Source organism: Physella acuta, unplaced genomic scaffold, assembly GCF_028476545.2.
Source record: "Physella acuta isolate Inbredline_101_S28 unplaced genomic scaffold, ASM2847654v3 ptg000056l, whole genome shotgun sequence".
In the NCBI taxonomy this organism is placed as follows: domain Eukaryota; kingdom Metazoa; phylum Mollusca; class Gastropoda; family Physidae; genus Physella; species Physella acuta.
The window spans coordinates 165,004-187,378 of NW_026731576.1; the positions used below are offsets into that span (position 1 = coordinate 165,004).

Consider the following 22,375-nt stretch of genomic DNA (forward strand, 5'->3'; position numbering starts at 1 on the left):
AACACTAGAACCAATGTAACATTAAAATTAAAGTTTATAAATCTAATAATTGCTCATTTGCTGACACAGACATGTGTATAAAATATTAAGAGTTAATGAATAATAAATTAAAATTTCAATAAATATTAAATACAAAAGAAAAAGAAAAAGTGTCGAGGTGACATGAAATTTCAAACATAAGTATTGAATTATATTCAAAGTTGTACATTACTCTTTCCAGGGGGAACATAATAATTTCAGGATTGTTTCAGTCAGTGTTTCTTCCAGGCATACCATTGGGGGTTTCATTAACATAAGTACCGTTTCAGGTAAAAGAACAAAATTTCAAACATAGGTAGAGATCTAAACGATCTTATACTCTTTATTCCCTCAAATTTTGAATGATTTCCGGTGACTAGAAGTAGTACTTTACACTATTCCCGATTTCTTAAAATAAATAGAACACAATAATTTGATTAATTTGTATCATTTTTGATGCGCAATTCTTTTTCTACGCGATTCTATTCAAATTAAAGTGTGTAAGAGGGAGAGTAAAAATTAGTGTTCTATTTCTGATTTCTCAAAAACATTCAGAATTTGAAACTCGAGAAAGTTCAGCGAAAACCAATCTCGCTTTTTTTTCTCCACGTTTTATAGATCTCTAGTTATTAAATAACACAGGACGAAAAAAATGTACTTGCTAGTTATACAAGTTTTAATACCCAAGTACTGCCAGTTATACGATACTAAATTATAATTTATATTAAAGTGCTAGTTATAAGGATTATCATAGATTTAGTAATACAAAGGATGGTCTCCGTGCGCACGTACAGGAAGGCATAATGCAATGGGTAATGTAATTTGAATATAAGCAGCTCGACCTACTCAACGAAACATAATGCAGAATTGAGTTGCCCCTAACGGTATCGTAAATTATAATATTATAGTAACAGAAAGGGTTTAGATGGCACTTTTAGCTATAGAAATATAGTACTTTGTGACAAAAGAGCTCGGTTGGCGAGAAAACACATAGCTGCGAAAAGTTCTTAGAATATGCTTCATGAGAATACGATATAAAGTATTACATTCTGAAAGTTTTTTTTTAAATAGGAAAAAGAGTAAAGTACATCTTCCGGTCAACGGAAATCACTAAAAGGTTGATAAAAACCAGCTATGCGATCTTTCTACTTCTATATTGAATTTCGTGCACCTAACTAAAACTATTAGTATTTTAGAAACTGGAAAGAACCACTTTCGTATACACGAGGTCACTCAGAAATGTTAATCTAAGTATAAGAACTGACTGAAACAGTGTTACTGTACGCAAGTAATCCCTAAGGAAATAGAGTAAAGTACCACATTTGGTTACCGAAAATCGTTTGAAAGTGTATACACATTTGCGCATAATATAAGCGGCCAGGTAGTGTGTCAGTCTATCCTTCCTTCCTTCCTTCCGTCATCGGTGTGGACACTTTGTCTTCGTCAAAGCTGAAGAATGTTATGCATGGGGAAGGCTCTCCAGAGTTTCTTCCAAGCATCTCCACGGGGGAACTCTGCCCCCCCCCCCCCCCTGAGGAAAGTCTACCGCTGCCCCCCCCCCCTTCGAACGAAATGGAATTTATATAGAAAATATATACTTTTACCAGTGTCCGCCCCCCTCCCCTCCCCCGAAAATATCAAGTTCCCCCCCCCCCCCCCCCCGGAGAAAAAAGTTTGGAAGAAACACTGAGGCTCTCCCTAGGTGCGGACGCCAGGGTAAGCATGTTTTTGGTCCGCGGTTCACATTACACCACGGGGAACGTTCTTGTACTTATCTAAATGAAACGGTACTCAAGCATCGTGTTTACACACACACTCGTACATATACAACTTTGCGTATCCAAGTTTTTCCAACTCGGAAACGTCGAGATTTAATAATAAAAATTTCGATTTCTTGCACGATTACAATACGTCCTCTTTACTCCGCATGTGTTGTGCCTTCTCTGACGTCCGATTTTTTGTTTGACCCCTGCGCTCTTTGGCAAGTTCAAAACGACGTGCGGTTATGATCCTGAAACTTGACTTTGTCCAGAGTTTCTTTCACTGAGGAACAATGAGCTGTTGTAATAAGATCTTCATGACTTTACCAATCGTCTAACTGCAAATTTGATGACATAATGAGTCATTAAGCTTTAAAACATTTTGTGATAGATGTATTTGTCTTACCGGCCAACGATTAGTGAGTACGTGACTTCCGGCCAACGACTAGTGAGTACGTGACTTCCGGCCAACGACTAGTGAGTACGTGACTTCCGGCCAACGACTAGTGAGTACGTGACTTCCGGCCAACGACTAGTGAGTACGTGATTTCCGGCCAACGACTAGTGAGTACGTGACTTCCGGCCACCGACTAGTGAGTACGGGACTTCCGGCCACCGACTAGTGAGTACGTGACTTCCGGCCAACGACTAGTGAGTACGCATCTTCCTGTCAACGACCTATGGGTACGTGTCTTCCAGCCAAATCAATAGTGGGTACGAGTCTACACGTCTAGTTGAAGAAAGTGTCAACACGCCCACCATTAATCATAGTACGAGTCTTGCGGCGTCCTGGTGGTTAGAAAACTTATCCTCTAGCAAACACCTAGGAAAGGTTTGTTTTCAACACTTCTGATTCGCCACTTTTCAACGTAATGTAAAGGCAGACAGACGTTACCAGACTGATGGCCTCAAGATGCCTACTTAGAAAATGTGACTTCCGGCCAACGACTAGTTAGAAAATGTATCTTCCAGCCAATTACTAGTCTAGCCGACGATTGGTATTGGCTGTTTCTGGACGAATCGCTATGGCTTTGTTTTCACCACTTTTCAGCGCATCGTAATGGCCTAGTTTTCTCCAATTCTCAACGCATCGTAATGGCCTAGTTTTCTCCAATTCTCAACGCATCGTAATGGCTTTGTCTTCACCAATTCTCAACGCATCGTAATGGCTTTGTCTTCACCAATTCTCAACGCATCGTAATGGCTTTGTTTTCACCAATTCTCAACGCATCCTAATGGTTGCGAGATTTTGACAGTTTAATTTATCGTATAGGGAATATAACGGATATATTGTAATTCTGAGACTTTGACACCTTTAGACGTTTTAAACCTTCCGCTAACAATTGGAGGTCCCGAGCTGCTGCCTTCTCAGCCCCACCCTGTCACCACCACAAGCATCCGTAGACGCAACAAAGACAGTGAAAACAGCGAACGAAATACATCACAGCTAGACACCTCCTCAAGCGTCAATGACAGCACTTTTGGACTTTCCAAAAGCTAAGAACTAGAGCACTGTTTAAGATAGGTGGATAAAATTGCACATAGATCTATAAGTATTAGATTTTATGCGCATGTTTCAATCAAATTTTGAACGATTTCTGAAAACCGGAAGTGGCACTTTATTTCCCGGCGAATAGAGTACCGTTTCCTAAAACGATGTTCTGGTACATTCTATAAACAGACAACAAATCAAGATATTTCCCCAATTTTAATGTTTCAAAACATAGCATGAATTTAAAGTGTATTTTACATGTAATAAAGTAAATATACAAACATAGCAAGTAATCTTTTATATCGAAAAAGTGAATTCTGATCTGCCACATTGGCTGTTGTAAAAGTTTAGCATTTGTTATGTAGGCTACTTTTGTTGAAACAAGGATATTTGAGTATTCGACAAATTGAAAAGTTTGCTACACATTTGAACTATTAGCTTATAAAAAATAATTCAGAGGTTTGATACTACGTTCTTTTCCACATACTTTGGTTATTTTAAAAAAAAAAATATTCCATTTTTTTTTAAAATTGTAAAACAGCTTTTCAATAAAATTGAAATTAAAGTTTAGAGCCATGAAAGGAAAATAAACGGTGTGCATGATCATTCAAGAATAAATAAAGGACTCACAAACGACAATAACCAACAACTTATTGTACCTAAGCTCGACGCTCAGCTAAAGTCTGTCTATTTGGCAAGACGAACACAACCAAAACAAGACACAGCAAATGTAGAGCACTGCACGAGAGAAACAACCCGAGCCAGCTGAACTCATCCAAAACGAGGCTGATCAATGGCGGCGAGGATAGCTGCAGGACTGTGCTGAACAAGGCAACAAGGCCGTACTTGAGGTTACACCTGTAGAGGCCGTACGTCTCGGCCACGCCCGCGACCACTAAGCTGTCGAAGGCGCAGACAAACCACATGAAGAAGATTGTCCATACAAAGTATAGCCATCTGTGGAAGGTATCAGTTAAACATTTTAGTGCTCTAGTATTTAATGACAAACCACATGAAGAAGATAGTCCACACGAAGTACAACCATCTGTGGAAGATATCAGTTAAACATTTTAGTGCTCTAGTATTTAATGACAAACCACATGAAGAAGATTGTCCACACGAAATACAACCATCTGTGGAAAGTATCAGTTATACAGTTTAGTAACTAAGTATTTAAAGAAATAGTTTTCACAGGAAGAAGATAGTCCACACGAAGTACAACTATCTGTGGAAGGTATCGAAGTTGTACATTCTAATCCTCTAACAGTGTTTCTTCCAGGCTCTGCGCCCCCCCCCCCCCCAACGAAATAAAATTTATATAGAAAATATATACTTTTATCAGTGTACAATTTTAGCACCCCCCACCCCCAAAATTTCAAGGTGCCACCCCCCCCCCCCCCCCCCCCCCCCCCACGGAAAAAAAGAAGAAAAAAGTCCTCTAGCATTTAAAGAAATATTTTACATATAACAAACCACATAAAGAAGATAGTCCACACGAAGTATATCCATCAGTGGAAGGTATCAGTTATACCTTCTAGTTACAAGTGTATTTAACAATAATAGTTTTCAAATGACAAACCACATGAAGAATATTGAAGACCAACTCATTCCGATAAAGTTAACTCAAGTGTAGGTTAATTTTAAATAGCACGCCAATCAAAAGCACGATTTTTTACACCACAGGACCAATCAAAAACTCACTTGCTAGCTGATGGCGTGAAATACCAAAACCCGGATGTTATGCTCGTGCCTGAGGTCAAGATGATCCACGTGCCCTTTAACCCCACCCGGTCCTGAAAGGCGCCGAGAAAAAGCTTGGGCAGGATGGTAGAAGCGGTCATGACGGTTCCTAGGATGGCCAGCGTGTGGTCATCGTCCAGCCAGGTCTGGGGAATAGATCAGACTTTGTTAAATGTAAGACTTTTTACCTAGGGAGCAGGGTTTCTTTCTGATATTTATCCTGGGGGAGAGCTCTTGAAACTTCCGGGGGTGGGGGGACCTGAAACTTCCGTCGGACGACGACGACACTGGTTAAAGTATACATTTTCTATATAAATAATATTTCTATGGGGATGGGGATGCGGCAGTGGAATTGCTCCGAGGGAGGGGACAGTGCCCCCCCACCTCACACCACCCCCCCACCCCCGAGAGATGCGTGAAAGAAACATGCTCAAGAGACACCGGGATAAATTCTTTCTGGACCGTACCTGAACATCAGATGAAGAGATCACCGTTTGCAAGTTTTGTTTAAAGAATAACGTTTACACTACATCTTGTAGCGGGTTAGCACTTGGGTGTAGTCGGCATTAGATAATCACCATCAGAGTTTCTTCCAGGCATCTCTTCGCCCCCCCCCCCCCTCCCCGAACGAAATGAAATTTCTATAATTTATATAGAAAATATATACTTTTAACAGTGTTCCCCCCCGAAGCAAATCTACCGCCCCCCCCCCCCCGAAAATTTCAAGTGCCCCCCCCCCCCCCCCCCCCCCCGGAGAAAAAATTCTGCAAGACACTCTTATCACCATGCGCTATCACCTAGATGGCCATTAGTCCTCGCAGTTCTGGTGTATACCTAACTCACGTTAGGAAATAGGAAAAGTAAAGTCGGCTGGGCATAGTGCTGACCACACTATCTCTTCATATGCCGAGGTCACAGAAACAAGTGAACTCTACTTCACTTGCCCTATAGACCGTCAGGTTTGGAAAGGGAACTTTAACGTATGCGCCATCATCGGTTTTAAGGAGTGATTTATTCGTTTGCTTACCATTGATGTTGGTTAAAATTTCAATACACTTTTGGGCGAGTTTCATAAAAAAGAAATTTAAATAACTTCTCTTGATATAAATTTAGACATACTTAAAGCCCGACATTGAAAATCAGAGTGTTGATTGAAATTTAAATAAATTTTAAATATTATTAATAGCGTTATTGTTTCTTCTCTAAACTTACCTGACCGAAAAGCTTATAAAAATTTGAAACCGTGACCAATGCGAAATCCATAGCAAACTGAAGCAGAACTAGTATATAAAATGTTGGAGATTTCAACATCAACTTCGGGGAAAACTCTTCCACTTCGGGAAACTCCGGAAGCACGAAGACGTATTCTTCGGCAGCGCCCTCTAGTTTCAGTCTCTCGTCCTCGTTAATTGTTCGCGTGAGGTCCAAGTTTCGGACGCTTTCAAACGATCCTGTGCAACGCTCTTCAGTCGCTTGTTCCAAACTTTGGAAATCCAAATTCTCGATGCTTTTTCGGGAAAGATCTTGCACCCGGGTTTGAAATTCATCAGAGTCCAAATCGCTTGCGAAATCGGTCAGCGAGTCGGAGTGGTCACTTTTGGCGATTTCACTACATCCGGCTTGCGCTGCGAGTAGGGTTTCGTTGTACGAGATGGTGTCTATGAGAGAATTCGCCGCGCTTGTTATCGCTGGCTCCATCATAGAAACATCCTTTGGTGACGTATTCTCGCGGTAAATGCTATGAAACGTCTGGTCACTCTCTTCCGTTTCTGACTCGCCACCCGCCACCACTAACGCAGGGTAGGTAACTCTAACATCGGGTATAAACTCTGCCTGTGTTAGCGGCCCGCACTCTCGATGCGACGACTCGTCATTTTGACTTCCGGTTGAGTTATTTTTAGCCTGTCTCGAGGTAGATCTTCGCGAGATGCTTCTGATAACATGAACGCCTCTGTGTGTACTGTATCCTCTGGCCGTGTCACTGGATAGTCGGCTCCTCTCGTTCACCGACCTGTTGACGTCATCTCTCTCCGGATACCGTAACAAAGCGAAACCGAGGGTGTGAAACAGAGAGCCGACACACCCCAGGATTAAAAACACCAAGGGCACGCGTTCCAATATGTCTTCCTGCGTAAATATCCGCAAATGTCCGTCTCTTTTGTCCGGTATCTCGTTGTCCGGATTTACAAATCTAGAAGAAAAAAAAGAGGTAATACAAGTACTACTTCATTATCACTGAAACGTCAAATAAAAACTAAACTTTTCACCAAGTAATGTTTCATAGAGTTAAGTCAGCGCATACCCATCTGGGTATATTTTTTGGTTAACCACTTTTGCAAAGCATTATATACCTGTTTTAAATAAAATCTATATATTTTGTTTGTACTTAAAATTATTTAAAACTGGTGAGTGTGCGTATTTTAATACACACATCTCTGAAACCTAAACGTAACCCTGACTCTAAAATCTATTACAAGCATGTAAAGACGTCGTTAAGATTATGAACTGCACTGTTAAGAAACGTGACTTTGACTTCTCAAGTTACTGGTTAAAAGCCTTACGGATTCGATCCCTCTTTATAATGCAACTAATTCCCTTGTCTTTACGATTAAACTGGCGTAATTTACGTAGCGATACTTTCTTTACCACAACCCACGATTATCAAACCCGGTAAACACATGTTAATATAGAAAAAATTCTTATAAACATCTCTGTCAACCTAGTCCAGGGGTCTCCAAACTACGGCCCGCGATGTCCTATCATCCGGCCCGCGGAGATCTTTTTGTCCACGAAAAAAACGTTTGTTGGTGATGGCTGAGGAACTTGTCCCAGAAAAAATCAAAGATATTTCTGGAAGAAACTGGCCCCTGAACTGAAATTTGATAGTTAATGTGGCCCTTGGACTGAAAAGTTTGGAGACCCCTGACCTAGTCTAACCACAGCCCTAACCCTTGTCAAAAGTACCTGGTAATGATGAGGTTAATGAACATCTCTATACCTGGTAATGATGAGGTTAATGAACATCTCTATACCTAGTAATGATGAGGTTAATGAACATCTCTATACCTGGTAATGATGAGGTTAATGAACATCTCTATACCTGGTAATGATGAGGTTAATGAACATCTCTATACCTGGTAATGATGAGGTTAATGAACATCTCTATACCTGGTAATGATGAGGTTAATGACCATCTCTATACCTGGTAATGATGAGGTTAATGAACATCTCTATACCTAGTAATGAGGTTAATACACATCTCTATACCTGGTAATGATGAGGTTAATGAACATCTCTATACCTGGTAATGATGAGGTTAATGACCATCACTATACCTGGTAATAATGAGATTAATGAACATCTCCATACCTGGTAATGATGAGGTTAATGAACATCTCTATACCTGGTAATAATGAGATTAATAAACATCTCTATACCTGGTAATGATGAGGTTAATGAACATCTCTATACTTGGTAATAATGAGATTAATAAACATCTCTATACCTGGTAATGATGAGGTTAATGAACATCTCTATACCTGGTAATAACGAGATTAATAAACATCTCCATACCTGGTAATGATGAGGTTAATGAACATCTCTATACCTGGTAATAACGAGATTAATGAACATCTCTATACCTGGTAATGATGAGGTTAATGACCATCTCTATACCTGGTAATGCCGGGGTTAATGAACATCTCTATACCTGGTAATGATGAGGTTAATGAACATCTCTATACCTGGTAATGATGGGGTTAATGAACATCTGTATACCTGGTAATGATGGGGTTAATGAACATCTCTCTACCTGGTAATGATGAGGTTAATGAACATCTCTATACCTAGTAATGAGGTTAATGAACATCTCTATACCTGGTAATGATGGGGTTAATGAACATCTGTATACCTGGTAATGTTGAGGTTAATTAAAGAGCATCTATATACCTAGTAATGATGAGGTTAATGAACATCTCTATACCTGGTAATGATAAGGTTAATGAACATCTCTATACCTGGTAATGATGTTAATTAAAGAGCATCTTTCTACCTGGTAATGAGATTAATAAACATCTCCATACCTGGTAATGATGAGGTTAATGACCATCTCTATACCTGGTAATGATGAGGTTAATGAACATCACTATACCTGGTAATGATGAGGTTAATGAACATCTCTATACCTGGTAATGATGAGGCTAATGAACATCTCTATACCTGGTAATGACGAGGTTAATGAACATCTCTATACCTGGTAATGACGAGGTTAATGAACATCTCTATACCTGGTAATGATGAGGTTAATGAACATCTCTATACCTGGTAATGATGAGGCTAATGAACATCTCTATACCTGGTAATGATGAGGTTAATGAACATCTCTATACCCGGTAATGATTAGGTTAATTAACATCTCTATACCTGGTAATGATGAGTCTAATTAACACCTCTATACCTGGTAATGATGAGCTTAATGAACATCTCTATACCTGGTAATGATGAGGTTAATTAACATCTCTATACCTGGTAATGATGAGCTTAATTAACACCTCTATACCTGGTAATGATGAGCTTAATGAACATCTCTCTACCTGGTAATGCTGAGGTTAATGAACATCTCTATACCTGGTAATGATGAGGTTAATTAACATCTCTCTACCTGGTAATGATGAGTTTAATGAACATCTCTCTACCTGGTAATGATGAGGTTAATGAACATCTCTCTACCTGGTAATGATGAGGTTAATGAACACAGCCCCCACACCCAGGCTGCTTGTGGCTATCCCCGTGGCAAGGCCCACATGTGTCTTGGCCCACATGACAACAAAAGACAGGCTCGCAGAATTCAGGATCCCATCCGTCAGACCTGCAGCAAAAATAATTTTCAATACTGAAAATGTATCAACTCCACAAATGACGATTATATGGAACGGCGTGGCCTAGCAGTAGAGCTAGACTGCTAAGCCTAAAGTCTCGAGTTCGAATCCGGGTTCAATTTCAGAGGAGTTTAATGTTAGATACCGGTAACCCAAATACTAGGAAACAGAATGCTGAAAATGGGACACTGAAAATGAGAGAAATGGCATACTGAAAATGGCATACTGAAAATTAGACACTGAAAATGGGGTACTGAAAATGGGGACTGAAAATGAGGTACTAAAAGGGAGTACTAAAAATGTACTAAAATGGGATACCATGAATGGGTTTACTACAAATGGGATACTTAAAATGGGATACTACAAATGGGACACAAAAAATAGGATACTAACCTGACATGACACCGAGTGTCAGGATAAAGGTCACCAGGCTATGCTGCACCGTGAGGTAGGTGAGGAAGAAGGAAGCGTTGAAGAACAGGGCACCAATAAACATGGTCCACCGCGGTCCGACGTGGGCCTCCAACAGACCACCAAGGATGATGCCCAGAGTCCAGCAGCCCACCTCCACAGACATCAGCCATGGCGACTCGACGTTGGACTTTTGGTACCGCCTGGATACAAATAGGGAATTCTTTACAATAAAAACATGTGGGAAGTAAGAGAATTTGTTTTATATTGCCCGAGAGTGGATCAAATAAAGGGCGATGACTTTGTAATAAAAGGGGAGATAATGTGATTTTTAAAAAGGGTGATAACGTTGTAATAAAAGGGGCGATAACGTTGTAATACACACCCGGAACTTCCTGTGGTAATGGAATTTTCAAATAATTGTATTGTTGGATTGCTGGTCTAGTCACATCGAATGGTTAACCTTAGTGATATTGTTTTGGGATTTTAATGTTTTAGTGTTTTTAGAGTAATTTTTTTTTTTGCCCCAGGGCATTACACTTGTAGAAAAATGCCACCTCGATTCTAAAACCCACAAGAGAATGATGTTAATTGATATCTGATTTGTCTAGTTATTGAAATTTTTAAAAATTATTTCTGTAAGCGAGTCTAGATGTAAGGCAAGTAGTATTAAGTTCAGCTGACTCAGTGTCTACATCACAGTATTCAGAGTTTCTTTCAGGCACCCTGAACGAATAGAATTTATATAGAAAAAAAATATTTTTACCAGTGTCAGTTCCCCCCCTCCCCCCCCCCCACTCCCGGAAAATTTAGTTTCCACCCCTCCCCCCACGAAAAAAGTCTGAAACACTGCATACACACACATAACCTCATAATTAAACTTTAACATTTGCTTGCAGTTTTATCTGCTTGCGTTCAGTAATACAAACTACAACGATTCAGACTTTTTTTCCGGATATTTTTTTCCTAGTGTTCGACAATGCAACCTCCCTAAAAACGGAATATCAGGTTGTTTATAGTTTATTAGGTTTAGTTTCAGGGCTAGATTTGTTTAAGGATTATGGTAGGACATGGGATTTGTGTTCTGATGAAAGCTTTAGACATGCACTGACTAATTCAAGATTCGAGCTCTGGTCATTTAATACTGTGTGCTCTACCTTGAGATCACATAACCTCATCTCTTTCTAAGACTATCCATCGTGTTTTAAAACAATGCCTAGACGCTTCTAAAAATAGACGTGTTCGGAGGTTAGTAGTATTGGCGAATCAGTTTTAGCTCTTAAGACCTTTCAGAGGCTAGAGAAGGAGTTGGGTTAAGGTTAGTGTTGTCTTTAGCAAGTTATACTAATACTTAGACTTGTCAGTGTTGTCTTTAGCAAGTTATACTTCTTCTTCTTCTTCTTCGTTCTTAATTATTAGTGTTGGGGGGATCGAGATTTATCTGCCAGTGGGTTTGAACTCGAGACTTTATTCGAATTTATCAACCATGAGCTTTTTGCCGACTCGATCACGCCTCCAACACAATTAAGCGTTACGTGTCAACTGGTTATGCGCCATTGAGGCCATTGACTCCGATTTCAGCCTGCTTTTCTTTTTGGATTACTACAAGGCAGCAGTTGTTTAATTTTGGAGTTGTCTCTCCTAGAAGAGTGGCTGTCCCCAGCTAGCGAGCCTCATCTGCCCGAGGGTTCGAACTCGAGACTTTTCGGTTTAGCAACCATGAGCTTTACCGACTCGACCACGCCGACCCCCCAAGTTATACTAATACTTTGGTTACTAGTTAGTTTTGTCTTTAGCAAGTTATACTAATACTTTGTTTACCTAACACCCCTTAAAAAGATTCCTTTATCAGACACTTGTTGAACATATACCACCAATGTCTTTGATGAATGGTGTTTCTTTTGCTTTTCTAACAACTTCCGTAAAGTGTCTTAAAGCAAAGTATTTACAAAAAAATTCATAAAAAACGTTTTAATAACAAGCTTTTATGTAATGATGCACTAAAAAGTAGAAAATAAATTATAGACTACTATTTAAATAACTATAAAGAAAAGCGTGGGTCACTTTAGTATCTATTGGATACCTTTACTAATGTTAAGGAAGACACCCACGCTTTTCTTTATAGTTATTTAAATAGTAGTCTATAATTTATTTTCTACTTTTTAGTGCATCATTACATAAAAGCTTGTTATTAAAACGTTTTCTATGAATTTTTTTTTCAGTACTTTACATGTTTTATTTACAACTAGGCATGCTGCCCAGCTTCGCTTAGGCTTTCGAAAACATTGAGAATTTGAATGCTTAATTAATTCGCCCGAAGGTCGGTCTACGACCTCAAGAGTTATGAAGAGGTTCCTCCGTGGACATTTTTTTTCGATTTATAGCTCATATAAGGTACCGGTCAGTCGAGGTCAGTTTTGACCCCCCACATCGTAGACTTTTCGGCCAACCGGCCCCCGTGTTCTGTCGCACCAAGGCAAGATCATGCCAAATTTGAAGCGCCTGCGGCGCCGGGAAGTGCCCTATCGGACACCCGACAATCTAGATCTAGAGCTAGATTCCTAAAAGAATTTTTTTTTTAGGTTTAGCCCGAGCATAATAAAAAAGAATACATTAACCAAGCTGACTTGCTGTGTCTCGAACCCGCACCACCTGCGTGGTTTAATGTACACTAACATCTCCGCTATTTAGGCACCTTATAAAATACGGAGAATGAAACACGTATTTTAAAATCTTAACTTACGCGAATATGCCTATTCTTTCAAATTAATTTTTTTATCCCAAATTAGCCAGTTCATAACAAAGATTTTGTATAAAATAAATAAGTCTTGAAATAGTTTAGTCCTAATATAGAAATTTATTTTTGGAATTGATTTTAGAGAAGTTAGAGTCTAAATCTAGATCTTAGCGTCTACGTCTAGATCTAGTTATTGCGTAGATTTAGATTTAGTCTAGATCTAGAATCTCTAGATCTAGAATCCAAATACATAAAATAAATTTTATGAGTTTAGGCCGGAAAAATTGTATTGTATACATTTCATAGTGTACGTAGATCTAAATCAAATTTGAATGAAATAGTTCATTTCTTTTCATTCTAAACACGGCTGATGACGTCATTAGTTAATGTATAAGCAATAGTGACGTCACAGTTTTATGCGTTCTTTTTCACATATATTAATGCTTTTCCGGTTGCATAAATAATACTGTTTCTCTATATTCGAATACGCCTTTATTTTTTATTTTTCTTCTTTAAATAATTTTGTGGTTATACATTTAAAACATCTAACATATTATTTTCAACAAAAGTCCGTAAAAAATTCTCGATATATCGCTGCCGATTCTGACGTGATGTCCGGCGAAAATTTTTTGCGGACAGAGAAAGAGAGAGAGAGAGAGAGAGATGTGCGCACATTGGGCTTTTATAAATTAGGATAGAGTTACATGACTAAAAACCATTGCGCGCCTACTGAACATCACGTTCAGTAGGCGCGCAATGGTTTTTGAACGCAGCCATTACGTGATGGCGCAGCTATTGAAGGTGATGACGCGTGTGGTGTGGTTGGCTAGACATTGTCTTCATGTCTTGACCCACGTGCTAACTTTGAATCGTATCGGTCAAGTAGAAGTTTCCGAATTTTCACGCCTGCGTTTCCATCTAGACAGACAGACTGTCGACAGAATGTCGACAGAGGAAGTGAGTTAAATAAAAGCTTGTAAAAACCACCCATCGAGTGCCTTAAGACAATGCCCTGGCTTAAATAGACAACAAAAGACTTACTTAAACACGCAGGCCGTGTAAGAGAACAGGTTGCCATAGTACCACGTGACACCGTTGGGGATGTTAATTAGGAAAACACCAAACAGAACCATATACTTCTTCCATAACATCTTGTCCTGATCTTCGTCCTTAAGCTAACACTGTATTCTTTCCCAAGTCCTTGTTTGTTTATTTCTTGTTAGCTTTTTCACAGTGATAGAGATTGAACTACCTGATGTGTTCAACACACTAGGGTTGAGTTCGGGGTGTGGGGGATTGTGGGGAAGAGGTACATATTGAATGGACGGAGGTTTTCTAGCATTCAGCCGGTTGTCAACAAACACAGTGTAAGAGCTGAATTCCGTTCACGTGTGTGTTAGATTTTGTGTGTAGCTCCAGATTTTAAAAAGTCAGTGGTTCTCAACCTTTGTGATAGAGTAGACCTCTCATGATGGGACGGTATGGCTAAGCGGTAGAGCGTTAGGCTGCTAACCCGAGTTCGAATCCAGATCTAAGTCAGTAGAACGTCCACATTATTTGGTGTCACATAATTGATGTAGACAACGATTAAATAAGTTTTTAATTTAAATTTCGAACATTTCAAACGGTTATCTAATTTTAATAGGGCTTGTAAGTCTCGTTTTCTCTGATTTTGAATTAGAAATCTGCCCTGGTGTATAGAGTTTTGTAATGACGGGGTGTTCAAAGTATTGTACTTGTTTGGTAAGTTTTGATGGATCGTTTAGATTTGGGAGTAACAGCGGAAGGTTGTTGCTGATATGGTTTCGTAGGTATAAAGCATCGCAGTGTTAAAAGTTTCATATTTTTTATTAGGCTGTTATGTAGACGAAGGTCTAGTGGAATCTGATTGATAGTAGAGAAATGAGAATGCAGGTGATGAAGTATCGAAGTTCTGGAGTTCGGGAGTATTGATTCTGTTAGAGTGTAGTAGTAGGTCCAGTGAAGTCGTTGTTGATTGGGAGTACCGTTTGTAGAACTTGGTAAAGTTAAATGAGTTGGTGTCGTAGTTCTGGAGCATCCAGTCTAGTTATGTTTAGGTATCGAAGTTCGATATGTGTTGTGAATGTAGTAGATGGGCGTTCTCTAGTTGAAAAATCTTTAGTTTTTTAGGAATCTATATTACCACTCTTTAAGTATGAATGTATAATATTAAATAGGATGGAACTTATAACTAACCTTAAAATATGTTTTTTCGTCAAATTATATTTTTTAAATATTTAATCAATAATTCTAGCAATGTCTAAAACAGTTACCCGTGTTTGAATTTTTTAAAAGCGTCCCTTTATTTAGGGGATCCAAAATTTAACATAATTTTAAAATATTGGTCACTTAAAAATATATATCATCAAAATTGAATAAAAGTGTATTATAATAAAGCTACCGTTTTTAGACTTTCAAACATAACCTACAGTTAAGTATTGAATCGGTAGAATATTATGTTTTTACAAGGCTACATAGCTAATATAAAATTTATATTATAATTATTACGTAATGAAATGAAAACGTTTTACTGTGATTTTCAAGCATGTCTTAGCTACACTTGGTTAATTTAGCTAATCTTGTAAAAGTTATTTCCCTTAAATTAAATTTTGGTATTTGGATTTTCAAATAGGACTTAATTCGTCGCTTAACTTTACATTCATTTCAAATTCCTGCACCTTAGGTTGACCCCTTACATATAAATACAACTTTAAGTTATTATTTGCAATTGCAAAAATTATATAGAGCTTAAGTTCTAAAGAAAATAGTTTGGTATTTTTTTTTTAGCATTATCAAGTTGAAAAACAAATACATCAGTAACCGATGTAGATTGCAATATTTAACGTTAGTAGACATACCTTCATAGTCGTAATTTAAACATCTAATTAATTGTCTGTTCATATTTTCACCCTCTCCTTTCACCTTTTATTTATTGAAAGTAAAAAGCACATTTTTACTTTCTCGTATATACGAAGTATAGAGAAAGTCTTTTAATCGTGAAAAAAAAAATCGAGATTTTTTGCAAATCTCGACGTTTTACACCTCACTGATACGGAAAAACATAATTTTGCAATCTAGTCCATATGTCTACGTGTCTGTGTGAGTGTCTGTCTGTCCGTGTGTAAACACGATAACTTGAGTACCGTTACAGCTAGGTTGATGAAATTTCATATATAAGTATTTTATCAAAATTGTAGATCCGTATCAACTTTTGAGCGATTTCCGATAACCGGAAGTGGACCTTTTTTTACTTTGAATTTTTTAAAAGACTATAACTTGAGTACTATTTCAGATATATAAATGAAATTTCACATGTAAGTAAAAGATCTAATTCTCTGCCTTCTTTCAAATTTTGAGTAGTTTCCGTTGACCGGAAGTAGTAATTTACGCTATTTCCGATTTCTCAAAAAAAAACGCATGTGAATTTATAAAGTACTAATATTATTCCGCAGTATTATGCACATTTTATTTGGCGTTCACCTGGTGTGCAATTCTTTTTTCTACGAGATTTTATTCTACTTTAAAAAGTTAAAGTATTTAAAATGGATTAAAAATCATGTCCATATCCCGAGTTGCCATCCCTTGTAGTTTTATATAAGAACATTCGAGAAAGGGGAGATCACTCCCGGTTTATTTTAATTACAGTTGTCAAACATGGCCACAAACTGTCTATGTATGTATACGTTATATCCTCTATATATCAAAGTTTAAAGAACTCGGTCACATAACGAAGATCAGTTTATGTTCAATTTAGTGCGGTGCTTGAACTGTGAGTACTACGATACTCATTCGCTGATCTCACCTTCACCCCACCAACCGTAATTCACCCCCCCCCTCTATTCACATCAATGGGTACACGCATTTTGAACTCTAAGAACCATTGTCATTCATGACCATGATTAATCCCCCCCCCCAATCACTACTCTTATGTATGCATGTTTGAGGGAGTGGTAGGGTTATTTCAGGCATTTGTTGTCCGGGGGAGGAGGGGAACTTCAAACTTTCGTGGGGGGGGGGGGAGGGGCGGCACACTTAGAATTTCTGAGGGTGGGGAGGAGGGCGGACACCTGGTAAAGTAAATATTTTTAATATAAATTATGTTTTGCTTTTTCGCCCAAATGCTTGAATGAATATCTGGAGAGTGGGTGTCGTTGTGTGATAAAAAATAAAAAGCCTTGATCTAAAAGTCATCTATAAAGTAGATGAGACCAAACATTGCATGTTTTTGCTCACCATGTTGTACGTGCATGTTTTTGTTCACCATGTTGCATTTTTCAACAGTAAAAAAAAATTGCACACAAAGCCTGAGTGCCTTATATATATATATATATATATATATATATATATATATATATATATATATATATATATATATATATATATATATATATATATATATATATATATATATATATATATATATATATATATATATATATATTAAAATGAAGTAATCTGTGAAAAAGTAAACACAATTTGTTTGATTTGATAGAGCTAATATGCTAACAGCACAACACACCAAACTATTGAGGGTATTGATTTTTAAAAATATTTTTCTTATACGCTGATACTCATCCATGTCAGATAACAAATACGCCGCACTAAGATAAGTGAACCTAAATAATATTCGATTTTTCAAAAATATCAAAATACTTTAGTACATTATTTGCTAAAAGTAGAATTTTAAGACAAGTATAAAATATTCTCATATTTTAATTTCGTTTAGGTCTGCTAATACCACTTCGACTAGACCAAATAAAATCTTGCTTTGGCAAGCATTGAGAAATGTCGCAGATAAAACAATCACTCATTTAGTGTGTGACCTACTTTTGTTATTTTCCCTTTATCGGATACCAAGCTGTCAATTTACTGTTGAGAGCCATCAATTTTTCAAAAAAAATCTTTCAGTTTCAGTATCCCCATTTCGTCAAAACATTACTAAATTCACTACAGTTCTAAGAACGAATCCGGTGTAGATATAAATTATACCTCCAGAAACAAGAGCATTATTCTGAGGCTATCCCCCCATAGTCAGCGTCGCCAAAATTCGGTCAGACATGAAGAAATGACGTTGACTTCTGATACTGTACAATTCGTACAAGTATAACAGCCTTCGAAGATGAGGTATTTAAAAATTATAAACTTTGGTTTGCGAATTTTAAAAAAAAATTGGTTAATTAAAAATAATGTAATTATTGTTGATCTAAAATCATTTTTCTGTTAGAATTAAAAATAACATTTGCAAGTTAATTCCATACAAAATTATTGTTTAAGCCAAACTGAATATAATTATTGGCACAAAAGTTGACATTATTGCAGTATACTATGTGATTATAATTGTTTAAAATTAAAATTTATAACCACAATTTTAGTGAAAGTTTATTCATGTTAAAAAAATCCTAAACTAATCTTAAAAACTAGTGTTTTTAGCGTTAGATTTTAAAATTATTTTAATCTTGATTGTCGATTAAAAATAATTTGTTTTGGCTGTTTTAACCCTTATTCTTTCTATTGATTATTTAAGCATCTTTGCAGAACTAACTTTGTTCGTTTATTTTTATTGATAATTTTGTGTCCTTTAAATACCTTGTCAGTTATGAGACCAAATACTCTTCATCCGACTTTTTAATGTCTGGTTTAAATGTCAAGTCCATACTGTCCCAAATTTCGTATGTCCCAACCACTTAGCCCCAAGAATGTTTTTTTTTCCTAAAGCTCTGTTCTCCACCGCTTAATCGCAAACGGGTTTTTTCCCCTTAATTTTCTAGTCCCAAGAAAATTGTCAACAAAATCTTTTTTTCTCTAAATTTCTAGATTCAAGAAAAGGGATGTAAAAAAATCTTCTATTTTCTAAATTTCTAGTCCCAAGATATTAGTTAAAAACTCTTTTTCTAAATTTCTAGTTCCAAGATAATTATCTCAGAAACATTATGTTTCCTAAATTTCTAGTTCAAGCATCACATTACAACATTTTTCTTAAATTTCTAGTCCAGTGTTTCTTCCAGACTTTTTCCTCCGGGGGGGGGGGGGGGGGGGGAGTGGGGGGGGGGGACTTTATATTTTCGAGGGGGGGGGGCGGACAACATTTTCCGGGGAGGAGGGGGGCGGACACTAGTAAAAGTATATGTTTTCTATATCAATTCCATTTCGTCCGGGGGGGGGGCGGGGGGGGAAGACGGTAGACTTTAAGAGATGCCTGGAAGAAACTCTGTTCTAGTCCCAAGCTTCACGTCCTAAAATTTAATGCAGAGGCGTAGCGACCCTTCACGGTGCCCGGGGACAAACTATCGATTTGCACCCCCCCCCTTTAACTTTCGCTTTCCACCCCCCCTCAAACTTTCGATTACTTTTTGGCGCCCCATAAGGTCGGCGCCCGGGGACATATGTCACCCCCCTGCCCCCCCCCCCCCCCCCCCCATCGCTACGCCTCTGCCAAAATATTTTCTCAACGTTCTAGTCTCAGACTTCTTGTGCGGATGACTAGAAAAACAAAAACATTATTTAAAAAAAAACGCACAAAACAACTCTGTTATTAGGTTAAAAAATTTGAAAAAAAAAGGTTTCAAAAACACGAATTTTATTTTCTCATCCGACGTGAAAATAAAGCAGATAAAATGATGACCTACATTTCCGGTTCCAGCGCCAGGTTCCAAAACTGAAACTAAAACGACTTTGTTGAAACGAAATATAACTCGTGGCGCTCAATTCCTTCTAGTTAGCGCTGATAATCAGTGACGTGGGGGAGAGGGGAGGGGAGGGGGGGGGGGGGAATGGAAGGATTGGCTATTTCCAAAATGTCAAGCACAAAAATGTCCTGTCCCAACAGAGTTTCTTTTAGGCATTTCTTCGCAGACCTACATTAGGCCCATCGCACCTACCCCCATCCTTCCAGACGAAATAGAAAAATATAAAAATGATACTGAAATACATACATTACCCAGTGTTCGCCCTTCCCCCGCCTTCAAATCCTCCCCCCCCCCCCCCCCCCCCCCCCCGGCCCCATCCCTCCCACACCTCGTCCGGAAGTTTTCCTCAAAGCGGTAAATATCTGGGGGGAAAAAAGCTGAGTTCCAATCATATAAAAGGAAAATATTCTTTAAGAAAGAACAAGTTTAAAAGGTATTCAACTCCGTTATTAGACACGGGTGTTTCATCTTCTCCGTTGTTAAACACGGTTGTTTCAACTTCTCCACTGTTAGACACGGTTGTTTCAACTTCTACGTTGCTAGACACGGGTGTTTCAATTTCTCCGTTGTTAGACACGGGTGGTTCAACGTCTTAGCTGTTAGTCTCCGTTGTTAGACACGGATGTTTCAATTTCTCCGTTGTTAGACACGGCTGTTTCAACTTCTACGTTGTTAGACACGGCTGTTTCAACTTCTACGTTGCTAGACACGGCTGTTTCAATTTCTACGTTGTTAGACACGGCTGTTTCAACTTCTACGTTGTTAGACACGGCTGTTTCAACTTCTACGTTGCTAGACACGGCTGTTTCAATTTCTACGTTGTTAGACACGGCTGTTTCAACTTCTACGTTGCTAGACACGGCTGTTTCAACTTCTACGTTGCTAGACACGGCTGTTTCAACTTCTACGTTGTTAGACACGGCTGTTTCAACTTCTACGTTGCTAGACACGGCTGTTTCAACTTCTACGTTGTTAGACACGGCTGTTTCAACTTCTACGTTGTTAGACACGGCTGTTTCAACTTCTACGTTGCTAGACACGGCTGTTTCAACTTCTACGTTGCTAGACACGGCTGTTTCAACTTCTACGTTGTTAGACACGGCTGTTTCAACTTCTACGTTGCTAGACACGGCTGTTTCAACTTCTCCGTTGTTAGACACGGCTGTTTCAACTTCTCCGTTGTTAGACACGGCTGTTATCAACTTCTCCGTTGTTAGACACGGCTGTTTTCAAAACAAAAACAAAAAGCTGACGTTTGCAGTTGTAATTTGTGACGAAAATACATTTTTTTGGTATACTTATCCAAGGGAGATAACCGACTTTTAAAAACGCGTGCCACGAAATATGAAACTGAAACTACTTTTTCAAACGAACTGGTCTGCAAAATGTTAGTCTAGCCGACAGCAATCTAGGTCTAAATTTAAACAAGACGTTAGCCTACTAATACGATATTGGAAGAAGAATGTGATAAGTTTAACACTATAAACTCTTTGTTCTTGTGTTGCGATGTTGGTAGGGTTTCTTTCAAATATTTTTTAACCGGGGCTAAAATTCTATGTGGGCGGTGGGGGTTAAGCGTCTGAGGCTTGTTGAAGTATATATATATATATATATATATATATATATATATATATATATATATATATATATATATATATATATATATATATAATATATATATATATATATATATATATTACCTACCACATTATCTCTTTGTACGCTATGGTCACATAAAAAGAGGAACTCTACTTCTTCTGCCCTATCGACCGTCAGGTCTGTAAGAGCTGCTTTACTTCTGTCAAACTATAAACTTCCACAAGTGACTTGACCCCTCTCTTTCTGTGACTTACTTAAATCAGTTAATTAATTGTAATATCAAAACATCATGGGGGGGGGGGGGGAATCCGTAAATGACGTCGTGTTTTTGTTTTTTACACTTTTACACTTTTACCTCCTGCCTCTCATTGTTACAGACTGTCACAAAAACCAGATCCCGTAAAATGACGTCATACCTTAGATATCACCCCCCCTCCCCCTCAAATTTACAGGGTTTTTTTTTTAAACAATGTAGAGTATATTAATCGATTTCTATTACAATTTATAAAAACAGGTTTTAAAAAAAAACTTGAAATAACGGCTGGAAATTCAATTTCTAAAATGACTTTTTTTAAATGCAAAAGTGTGACGTCATACCATCTGAACCCCACCCCCTCATCACACTTCGTCACAAAATAAGAACCCTCCCACCCCCCTACGAGTGTCTCATTTTGTAGAACACCCGTGGGGTCGAGGTGCTGTATAAACGTAAGGAATGTTTACCCTGTAAAGAAAAAACTTCTTTGAAATCTTTTTACCAGCAAAAAATGTCACCTTTGGCCTTTTGTATACAATTCCCGCAATTCCTTCTTATCAAAGCTGATTTGCTCTATTAATAAACATGACATTGATATGAACTTAAGCGTAAAGTACGAGGTTTCAGTATTAAGTTTAAGGTGCTGTTTTAATACAAGTTTTTATGTAGTTAGAGGTCGAGAGTTTGTATAAGAATAATACCAAGAAAGAAATGGCGTCATATTTATTTCCTGGTTTTTGAATGATCGCCTGTAATGCGTGTAAAAAAATCGATTATC

At 38.1% G+C, this 22,375-nt stretch overlaps 2 protein-coding genes across 2 annotated transcripts; both read right to left on the reverse strand.

Moving 5' to 3' along the window:
• Positions 1–3,760: 3,760 nt before the first annotated feature.
• On the reverse strand, positions 3,761–14,295 carry LOC131947282 (uncharacterized). Its single transcript, XM_059308441.1, has 6 exons — positions 14,077–14,295; positions 10,281–10,501; positions 9,739–9,877; positions 6,223–7,201; positions 4,972–5,156; positions 3,761–4,227 (listed from the first exon to the last, which is right to left on the reverse strand). Exons 1-6 carry the CDS (start codon positions 14,184–14,186, stop codon positions 3,930–3,932), a joined length of 1,932 nt encoding a protein of 643 aa, XP_059164424.1. The 5' UTR covers positions 14,187–14,295; the 3' UTR covers positions 3,761–3,929.
• A 6,046-nt stretch (positions 14,296–20,341) lies between these two features.
• On the reverse strand, positions 20,342–20,965 carry LOC131947286 (uncharacterized; the record flags this gene model as incomplete). Its single annotated transcript, XM_059308456.1, has 1 exon — positions 20,342–20,965. A coding segment is annotated over one exon (624 nt), but the record flags the coding sequence as incomplete, so codon positions are not given.
• Between the last annotated feature and the right edge of the window lie 1,410 nt (positions 20,966–22,375).